The 10,849-nt window shown below is 39.5% G+C and overlaps 1 protein-coding gene across 3 annotated transcripts; it reads right to left on the reverse strand.

Moving 5' to 3' along the window:
• Positions 1–3,027: 3,027 nt before the first annotated feature.
• On the reverse strand, positions 3,028–7,523 carry ppp1r32 (protein phosphatase 1, regulatory subunit 32). Of its 3 annotated transcripts, none has more exons than XM_051382031.1 (12): positions 7,435–7,523; positions 6,759–6,933; positions 6,511–6,628; positions 4,504–4,651; positions 4,358–4,403; positions 4,115–4,215; positions 3,927–3,992; positions 3,733–3,819; positions 3,586–3,651; positions 3,396–3,490; positions 3,199–3,287; positions 3,028–3,113 (listed from the first exon to the last, which is right to left on the reverse strand). In XM_051382031.1, the coding sequence occupies exons 2-11, from the start codon at positions 6,856–6,858 to the stop codon at positions 3,266–3,268; spliced, it is 849 nt and encodes a 282-aa protein (XP_051237991.1). In that variant the 5' UTR covers positions 6,859–6,933; positions 7,435–7,523; the 3' UTR covers positions 3,028–3,113; positions 3,199–3,265. The 3 variants fall into 3 exon arrangements, with proteins under 3 accessions (XP_051237991.1, XP_051237992.1, XP_051237993.1); XM_051382032.1 differs by having other exon boundaries at positions 4,504–4,648; positions 7,435–7,522; XM_051382033.1 differs by lacking the exon at positions 3,028–3,113 and having other exon boundaries at positions 3,396–3,507.
• Between the last annotated feature and the right edge of the window lie 3,326 nt (positions 7,524–10,849).

The raw sequence follows: 10,849 nt of genomic DNA on the forward strand, positions 1-10,849 counted from the left end.
AAGTCTTCCATTATTAAATATTTAACTCAGCTGATGAAGTCAGTGTCAATCATTTATGGAAAAATATGTCTTAATTGGGAACCAGTGAGAGCAGCAGCTAATGTTTACATGACTGACACACTGTAGTATTTCCACACATCATGGCCAGTGTCTGTTTTATGTGCCTGCCAGTGCACCTCAGCTCGCCTCATTGCTATTTTTATAAACCAAGACCGTGTGCGCATGTAAATGTGTGTATTGGATCTAGATTTACAAAATATTTATGACACGCTAAACACAACCCCCCAGCCCTTGTCAGTGTTGTGTAAGCAGTCCTGTGAGTGTCAGTGCCAAGAAAGAGAGGGAGACAAGGAAGATTATTAGAGGGATGAATAGCTGGGGTGCCTCACCATAAAAGGTAAGTCCATAGGGGGGCTCCAAACATGAAATAGACTCACTAAAAAGTCAAGCAGGAGATTTTTTTTTTTTTTTAAAAACCCTGAAGTCCCCTGCAGGTCTGAGACTCAGGTCCGTCATGACCTCTGTACTCCCTTTTGTCTGTGACTACACCTTTTCTACCTCTGTCTCTCGCATGAAGCCGCCCAGCCCTTGTTCTCCTCTCATCTCTGCACTCATTATTCATGTGGGGCTCGTATGTAATCCAATCCTTTTTCCCTCCACGTATCTTTTTCTCACATCTCATTGAAAGAGTGAAATATTTATCCCCAATGCTGAAATATTTATGCTCGTGCTCGTGTGGTAGCGCGTCTCAACTGCTGTGTCTGTGCTGAACAGAACAGACTCAAACTGATAATTGCTTTTCTTCAATATCTAAATGTTACATGCATGAATCCGACTTTTTACATATATAACCATGGATTTTACCTTTGTTTTATGTCTAGGGCTGCCAGTCTGCCACTAATTATTTTTTATAGAGTATTAACCTGTTGATTATTTGCTCAGTTAAATCATTGGTTGATCTGTATAAAATCCGTCACAGTTTCCTAAAGCGCGAGTTGGTGTCTTCAGGGTGCTTGTTTTGTTCAACCAACAGTCTAAAACCCAAAAATATTCAGTTTTCAATCATACAAAACAAAAACTCTTAAGCAAATCTCCACATTTGATCAGCACCGTTTAGGTTTTTTTTCAAAATGGCTGCTTTTTCAGTTAATGTTGCTGCAAATGATTATTCTGACAGATGTTATATCTCGTGCCCAAGGTGATGTCTTCAAATGTAAAAAAAAAAAAGCAAAACAGCTGCCCTTATTATTTTCTATGTATAACCCCCACAACCGCTCCGCGTTACTTCATGCCACTGTTCTATTTCCAGTGTTACTGCGCATTAAATGATAAATTATAGTAAACAGACATTACCTGGCGAGTTATAGCCCTGGAAATTTGCTCTTCAGGTGAGTTTAAATAGTGGTGTCCACACATGATTTTAAATTAATGCCGTAGACATTTTATATTGTGTGATCAATCAAAGTTTGAAAAAAGTTAACATTTGGCCTTCACAGATGAAAAAGTTCAGGTTACATCCTACTAAATGAGAAGACTATGCCATCTGCTGTTATAAATGTGTACCAGCATTGGGCTGTAATAGCAAATTAGTCACCAATGCAGAATCTGTTGCTGCCACAAACCCGACCAGCTCTGGGAGATTGACGCGACACAGTGGCGCCAGCGTGTTTTCACCTTTAGAGTAATGTTTCTAACCATCTTAATTAGCTCTAAACACAAAGTACAGCTGAAGCTGATGGAATTTCATTAGCAGGTATTTAGTCATAAAATAAAGTCTTGGACAAAATAAAATGTTTGACTTTGTAGGATCACCAAAGTTACTCATCCTGAGGGGACATGAATGTGTGAACCAAACTTCATGGCAGTTCATCAAATAGTTGTTGAGACATAGCAGTTAAAACTAAATGCCAGTCTGCTGGTGGCGCGAGAGGAAAAGTCAGAGGATCAGAATGACCCAGGGACCATAAATCTATCCAGTTCAGTTGTTGAGGTTGAGCAAGTATTGGCTGAAACGAGTATCCGGTACAGATTGTTCTGTAAATAGTTATCTTACTATTGTGATCAACGCTGCTGTTAAGTTCAATTCTGCAAAATGTTTTCTTATAAATACAACAACTTCTGATCCACCCTTAGCCCCACCAACTTCAGGTTTAAACCCCGCCCACTTTAAGTACGTAATATAGATCATTTAGTTGATTGAACAGATACAGATAATTGTGTTCTCATCCTTAGGTGAGATACTTAAAAAAAGTGTTGGACTGACAGACCAACAATTCCATCCCCTAGAGCTGCTAGCAGGTCTAGAATTTCCATAAAGCAAATTATTTTGGTGTTATTTCACTGTCAGGGAGTTATATAGGCAGCTAATTAAACATGATCTACTATCTATACTTAGCTGACACTGACAATTCTTTGCAGACACTCTGTGTGGTTTTATATATCTCTTGTTTTGACACAGCGATCTTGTGTTTATTTGACTCCTGCTGATAATGTAAAACCACTGCAGTTCCTGAGAGTTGGCCCACTGTAGGTGTATGGAGCTGCAGTATATGACACATGCGTCTGGAAACTCAACCCTCCTCCTCTGCTCGCTTCACAGCGGTGGGTGGCAAAACAGTTTGACACACCACAGACGTCGATGGGAATCGGTGCCATACTTAGTCTGAGTGTAATTATTTTGCTCATTAGTTTACACTCCTCTCATTCTCTGTAGGTCAGTGACAGGGAGGCGGTCAAAGACAATGCATCATCTCCTTCACTCCCTCTTTGGCTTTCACACGACTCACTTCACACAACTGTCTGACTGGCAGCCTTTTCAACTCACACAAAAGAGACTTCCCAAAGAGATGAGAATTAGCCGTTTTTTGACAGGACTATTGTAGAACAAGACAGATGGGGGGAGTGATTAAGGTTCTCAGGATTTGATTATAAGGAAATGTAATACAGCAACAGTTCTTACTCACACATCCACTCTGTTCATTTATGAAAATACTACTGAAACTTACAGACTAAAGTAAAAACCCAGAGTAATGTGTAAACATACACATTTTATTTTTATGGATGTCATGCAGGTACCATCACAGTGTGTTAAGGCCTAGCCCCGAAAGATAAACCTGTGAAAGAGAAAAAGGGTCATGTGAGTCAAAGGAACCACATGCATGTTGGGACTTAATGGGTGGAGCTTGTTTGTTTGTGTACCTGTCCATATTTCAACGATTGTCGATTTTCCACAGATTCTTGGTACGTGGCCAGATTTCAACTTTTCTTAATCAGAACGATGACAGAACCTGGAAAATAACGTTTTATTTTTATATAAATGTATATTTGTCAACTAAACAGATGTGTTTCATCCCAGATAGTTAATCTTGTTATCTGAAAGCATTGAACACACTTACGTGCTATTATAATGTGTAGTGAAGTGTGAGCAATCAAAGGGTGAATTAGGGAAAGCCTGGTGGCTTGGAGCATTTAGAAGAAACCCTGACGGCTCCTAGAAAACACAAAAGACTAAAACAATACTCAACATATCAACAGATAAAACACAGAGGTAATATTTTATAAAAGATAAAGATAAAAATATATAACCTTTTTTCCAATGGTCTTCACAATCAGTGCATTACTCTTAGTCTGAGGTGATGGCAGAAGGGAGGTCTAGAATAGCAGAGGAAAGGATGTTAAAGTGATATAATTGAAATCTACTACAGCTGACTGGGAGGGGGGGTCAATACTCACTGGCCAGGCCAAGGGAGCGATGGCACCTCGAGTGAATCCTGTTTCTCGAGAAGAAAGGCTGCACAGGCCCGGTCTCGCCTCAGTGCCCTCAAACACAAGCAGAGAGAGACACAGTTAAACCTTACAGACTGTGGAAAATAATATTACATCCTTTCAAAAGAGAGTTCAGAGTGAGAGAAGTTCTGTGGCTCAACCTGCAGAAATGACGGCGCCATGAAGTCACTTTTCATCACTGAGCTGTGAATCTGGCGAGGTTCAACCTGTGAAAGAGGAAAAATGTGAACGTAGACATTGCTCAGTGGAAAAGGAAGACCACACAAAAGAGATAAGTGCTGTACCTGCTGTGTGATTACGGATGGAAATATAGACTAGTGATAGTTACCATGCAGCCTTTTATGTCCTGAAATGTATTCAGTTGAAGGTCTGTTCCTTCAGTGAAACCACTTTCTTGTTTTGGACCCACAACCACATGGTGCTGGGAAACTAGAGGAAGTGCAACAGTGCAAATACTCCACATATTTATCTTACATTTTATTATGTTTTTGTCTTTCCTATAGCATCTATTCCTGCTTTACTTTAAATTCACATTAACGTGGGTCATCAGCAGGTGCAGACTTTATTTTACCTGTTGGTGTAAGACAATGCGGGACAAATGATCGCTGGTATTCTGTCTGAAAAGACAACAGGATATATAATGAGACATTTCTCAACATCCCCCAAGTGTTGTTATGTTTATGTATTGTTTAGTCCTAATTATTCCTCTGCAGTTACCATTTTTGAATGACTCCTCAGCTGATGGAAGCCACTCTCTCTGGGTTTGTTAATGATGTTTGGCAAAGACCCCGAACAATCAGACGGGATGTGAGGTTGGTAGTCTTGTTTAGCTTGAGACATAAAACTGTCTGATAACAGGAGTCTGCTGACGGAAACAACACACTCATGTTTGAGGTAAAAGGCTTTTTAAATTCTTTCAGGAACGTTGTTTACAAAAATACCAACACTGAATAACCTAAGCAATTGCTGACATTCAGACTGCAGGCAAAGTGGCCCAAATCAGTTTTTGTTTTTGCTCAAATGTGACTCATATGTTTTTTTTCAGTCATATCAGAATTTATGCGGCTTTTGCGTCACTTTAGATCAACATTCGTAATGCAGGTCACTTCAGGGCCTCGACCTGTTCATACTGGAATCTAATATGAGCAATGCCAAACAAAAAACTCAGAGCAAGGTCTGAGAAGTAAATCAGAATTAAGCACTAAGGCTTGCAAGACTTGTCTGTTATTCAACATCTAACCACACAGATAGCTTTAGCAGAATAATCCTTTTAGCATTTTTGTTTATGAAAAGACGTCCAATCAGGGAAAATTATTAAGATCAACTATGATGATTTCTTTATCCATCCACCCCAATACAACAAAGGTGAATAAAGTGTAGTTTGTGGTGCTCATTGCACTGGCCAATCAATAATAACAGTAACATGTAATATGGACTATTTATTGGGTAGAAAGTAGTTCCTATGGAAAGTATCAAGCATTCACAGTATAATCTGAACATTATCCTGATTAATGCAAAACAATTTTTTTGGAAAGACGTACTGAAATGAGATTTTATTGATTTTTTCGATAAAATGAGCACCACAATTGAACCTCTGTTCACACCCATGGTAAATTAAAACAGGTCATTTTAATCATTTTGCCTGATTAGACCTCTTCTTGGGACTGTAGCATGTTCATTACCCTCTCCTGTGTGCTTTGTTGGCCCTGTTATTTCCCCTCCATCACAGGCAGACATGTTTACGTGTCACAGTAGGAAAAGCACAGGTGTTCCTGATAACATTAACGATGGCTCTGTTCTGTGTACGTGTCCCAATAAGCCATGACAGTGTGACAGTGAGGCAGCATGAACAATACCAGGGCCCTGAAACTGAAGCAGGTGAATTGAATCCAGCCATCATGAATTTGATTATTTGCACCATGTGCTATTCCTGTTGTGACATTTAAAATATCTTCAGTGGAAAAAGTTCCCTGCAATGCTTTGATCATCCAAACTAAATGAAAACACTTGTGTGGGTGTGAAGGCCGTTAAAAAACATGGCCAGATATGAGACGTAAGGAAGAGTATATTTTGTTGTTATTTGGCTGAACTGACGCTTTAAAGCCCACATGACACAGGTGTTTCCATTTCTGTTGTCTGATTAGACCGTGTGGGTGGGTACACACTGTGGTTCATTGACAGCTGGGACAATTTACACTGTTATTTTGCTCTACTGACTAGAATGACTAATCCACCTGTGTAAGGCTTTTAAAGCACCAGTGTGTAGGATTTAGTGGCATCTAGTGTTGAAGCTGCAAATTGCAACTAACTGAACACCGCCTGCATCGGATGTGACGACCTGGGAATGAGAACGGGCTGTGAAGTGTTAAGGAGAAACGAAGATAGCCCTGAAACTTGCAAAAGCGTGAAAGGTCCTATCTACAACCAGTGTTAGGTTGTAGATAGATGGATGGACTCACTGGAAGGTGACCTGTGGCAACTGTAGATTAAAAAACATCTCATTCTAAAGTAATGAAAACACGTTTCCTCTATTTAAGTGATTATACACTAATTAAAACATACTAATGAGCATTATATTCAGTTTCTGCCAATAGATCATCCTAAATGTTACACACTGGACCTTTAAGGTAAACTAGAAATCAACTGGCAAGCAGCCAGCAGCTACGTTTAATTTTTATAGTTGGAGCCTATAGAGCATGAGCCCTCAGCTGCTCTCACACTTACCCAAACGGAGGGTTGTCAATGTTGTCCAAACTGGGCCTGTAATATACAGCCGGTCTCAGGTTTGCTGTGAAGCCTGTCTCACTGGAACGTCCAGGGTAAGAATTAAAGTTCGCCCTACCTGTATATAAGAACTGTCCATCAGAATCTGAATCCTAATTGTAAAAATTATTTCTGTTATGTAGAGATTTTTTGAGTACATCCTTTAACTTGAGATAAAAGTTTTGCCCCGTCATCTTGCACCCTCTCACCACAAGAAGGATTGTAGAGGTTGAGTGTGTTGCTGGCCAGTCGTCCCATGCTGCCTGTTGCTCCAACAGTCGGCATGACTATCCTCCCCTGCTCAGCCATCTGTGACTTCTGTAATGGAAACCTTCACTGACAACAGTGATGGATTGCAAAAATCCTCTGGGCATGTGCGCAGTGCTGTAACCACAAATAAAAACAGAAAACAAGGTGTAACTCCCTTGTTTTGTTTTTTTAGGTTTGACTATCCATCAGAAGTCTGAAAAAGTGATTACAGAGACTGCAGCAAATAATGCAATAAGTGCTGCCTTTATCAAATGCTGTTTGAGTGAGGAGAAGAGTTCTGAGTAACAGCAGTACAGTAAAGATGTTTTCATTTAAACGTAGGAGGAGTTTTTAACTGGTTATGAAACAGTCTCAATTTAATACTGATGCATCTATATATGACCTACTTAGGCACACCAGACCATCAATGAGAAGACTGGCTATTTCTAGTTCATGCTAATGCCTGCCCTCGGGTCAAATTCCCCTTGAAATCAATGAAACTAGGCAGAGGAAACACTACTGCTTTTGCCCACAGGGGCCACCAAAATCAAGAAAAAAACATTAAAGTTACTTGTGGGGGCTTTAAATGACCTCTGAACAAAATAATCTGCAACAGCACAGGAAAGCTTCACTCACCTGCATCTCCAGGTTGCTTGTTCACCTCTCTGTCTTGTGGTGGTTTTGCAGGTAAACATGTCTCCGTTGCTAGGAGATCCAGCACAAGGGCAGGAACATTACAGACTCTAGAGTGAAAGGTTGGCTGCTTAACATCAGATAATGTTTCTATTGTATATATCCTGTTCCTTTAACACATGTGCAACTTATTTGATCATTTGAAAATAAGACTGCATCCACTGGATTATTTAATGTTGTGAGATTCCTGTTCTGTTTACTGCAGTTACTTATTCTCTTTTTTCTTTTCTTCAGCCTTTGTTCAAGTTTGTATTTGTACCATTGTATTGTATTATATTACAACTCTTACTTATTTTATTTAACATCATGCTATATCACAGTATTCTTTTCACTTTCTCTTAGACACACATTTTATATTATTGTATTAGTACTGTTGTGGTAACACACTGACTGTTATTTATAAGCAGTATATAATTGTTTGGAATACACTTTAATGATTATTGTTATAAGGAAACCTTTAAGTTAATTAACGTACAGTATTTTCATTCTATTTTATTACAACTGTGTTATATTGTATCTTCTACATTATTTTCAATTATTTAACATTTAAAAAGATCCTGTAGATGCTTGCAACTACATTATATTGTATTACATACATTTATATATAATGTATAATAATATTTAATATTAAAATGGAAAATAGTAGGGGTTTAAAGTAAAGTGTTGCTGTTATGGTGTAGTGAGTGTATACTATATGCAGTACATTGCACATATATAAAAACAATATACCTAAATAAATTCTATGCATATCATAGTTATTACATTAGGTGCTATACACACGCGATTATCGCCTTTTTGTTTGTTTGTTTGTTTTTGACATCAGTAGTACTCTAACAAGTCTCTGTAGCCTACTACTGTGTGTCTGAGTTGCATTATTGAACATATTTCTGCATCGGTGTCATATGTCGTACAGATCTTTGGAGGAAAGTTTGTGACTGACTTAAGTCTTGTGGTGGTAATGTATGAATTTCCTTGCCTGGAGATGATGAAGATGATGAAGTCTTACATTAAATTGTAGCTGCACAGCTCTCGTACCAAATCATCCTCATCAGACTGGACAGTTTCTCCATGTGTCCATTGGATGGCAGTGTGATGCCACAGAGACTCTGACTCCAGTCTAGCCCAGAAAAGATGTAAGGTTATGTAAAAAATGATGGATGGCTTAAAATTTGCATGACATCTTGATAAAAATGTCCATCCGAGACAGGGAGTTATCATCCACCACGTTTAGCAGGAGAAAATGTCTATACATCATCTATACATCTGCTCACATACATCTACATGAACATCTCAATTTATTCTGAAGGATATTCAACCCCTGGTGTATTTAGGACATCAGGAAACACAGGCTGAGCAGGACATCAGAGCAGCTTTTCCTGACGCAGACCTGGATATATATATTCTCGCTAATTAACCCCCAAGAGAAGGATTTTTCTGTTAAAGGATTAAAACAGTGTGATTTCTATCCGGTGGATCTTACACAACCTCTGCTTTATTTTAGAGATCCAACATGCTCTTCAAACACACAGTATGAACCCCTTCAAACCCAGTGTGAGTTTCTTCACTGTTTCAGTATTAGGTTTTACACTATAAAATCTAACTGGGGCTTTTCCATGACAACCTGCTCACCCTGTGAATCACTGTCAACAGTCACATCATTTCCACACGTTTCCTTTAATTCTCACTTCTCATTCCTTTGCTTTTCATCTCATTTCACTGCATCTTCACCTCTGTCACATCACTTCTTGCTCCCTTTCTTCCCTCCATCTGTCCAACGCTGGCAGTCGGCAAAGCCTATCTTTACCAAGCTGTTGCTTGTGTTGCCGTTCCACAGTGTCTCTTGCTTGACATGCTGTCGTGCCAAGCCTGGAACTGTTCATTATCTTCTCCAAAAAATAACTACAGGGAAACGCCTGCATCATTGAAACTGACAGTCTCATTTCCTGCTTCTTTTCTCTTCGATACAATGTGCACATTATTGGCATTTCTAATTATAAATTCACAGGGATCCATACAGCAGGAATAGACCATGTGCCTATTTTCATTCCAGTCGAAGATTACACCAGATGATTTCACTTATTAGAACAACTTCAGCCAGAGAGTCAGAGAGGAGGAACTGATCAGTGAAGGCACCTGCTGTACTCTGTTTGAAATGAAAACCTGCAGACTCTCAGCCCTCCATGTGATTGTTCATCTCCGCAATACAGCAATCTGATTAATTCACACATAACATGAGCCAGCCTCAGTTATAGGCTAGATTCTTGATCAAACTGACACAATACCGGGGAAAAGAAAAGAAAGAAAAATGCTGCACCTTCTACAACAGTTTGCACTTGAGATAACACAGAGGGAGCTTAAAAGAGGAAGGAAAAAAAGGTGGGTGCAGTGGTTCTAAAAATAGACACAGGTGATGCAAGCAAGGGTCTCCCGTCGAGTTGATGCGCTTGGCTTGCCTGCAGCCGTCTGTTGTAGTTCAGGGAGGGACGAAACCTTGGCCCCTGTCTGCAGGAGCTCGGCTGGCTCAGTGCTTGTCTGTGTTTCCCGCCCAACTCTGCTTCCTGATACTCTGCTGCTCTGGGTTTCTCTCTGTTCGGTTCAACAAGATCCTATGTCTGCCATAGAATAGCATGGAATTAATATCTAGAGAGACATAAAGAGACAGCTCAGGCGTTAAGACCCTTCTTTGTGTGTCAGGTCTCAGAGGAGCTCTCTCTGCTTCACCACCTCACTGTTCTGAGTTTTATCTCCTTCCTTCTCCGTTTTTGACTTCTGTACTTAATAGGCAAATCTGGCACGGATGGTTTGGAGTAAATTGCATTGTCATCTTTTTCCATTTCCAGTCAGCTTTGGTGTGTAATGCTAAGGAGGCAGACTGTGATGAGCAGAGGGGGGATTCAGGCATAAAATAAGACATTTAAAATCAAAACGCGTACATTTCCTGACATGTGCAGGACAGCCTATTCTGTAACTTGATGGGAAACTGATTAAATTAAAGAAAAACCATCTATTTCAATATCACATCTGAATGTTTATGCAATTACTGTACGTGTTTGATGGATTAAACCTGAAACACACACTGAAGTGCAAGATGTCAGAAATGAATCGAACTGTGTGAACCATGCTGGAGCTAATTAATTAACAATCTGTCATCATCCTTGAAAATGGGATGAAAGATTCCTTCAGAGTGTAGCATGTAGCCATGTGATTCATTTACCTTCATGCTGACTAATGTGTTGCTCAGAGCAGAGCTGCACTATACATTCTTAATTGCTCTCAAAAACAAACACAACCTTTGCAAATTGCTGCCTCTATCAGCAAATGTTTAAATGCTATTAACTAAACAGTTACTAATTATTTA

Source organism: Dicentrarchus labrax, unplaced genomic scaffold (assembly GCF_905237075.1).
Source record: "Dicentrarchus labrax unplaced genomic scaffold, dlabrax2021, whole genome shotgun sequence".
In the NCBI taxonomy this organism is placed as follows: Eukaryota; Metazoa; Chordata; class Actinopteri; family Moronidae; genus Dicentrarchus; species Dicentrarchus labrax.

Bases quoted from the DNA above. Each gene is read 5' to 3' on its own strand.
- ppp1r32 (XM_051382031.1), bottom strand. From the start codon at position 6,858: ATGGCTGAGCAGGGGAGGATAGTCATGCCGACTGTTGGAGCAACAGGC. The intron at 4,216-4,357 runs GTAAAATAAAGT...CACTTCCTCTAG, and splicing joins GCATTGTCTTACACCAACAG to TTTCCCAGCACCATGTGGTT. The intron at 3,993-4,114 runs GTAACTATCACT...CCTCTTTCACAG, and splicing joins AGGACATAAAAGGCTGCATG to GTTGAACCTCGCCAGATTCA.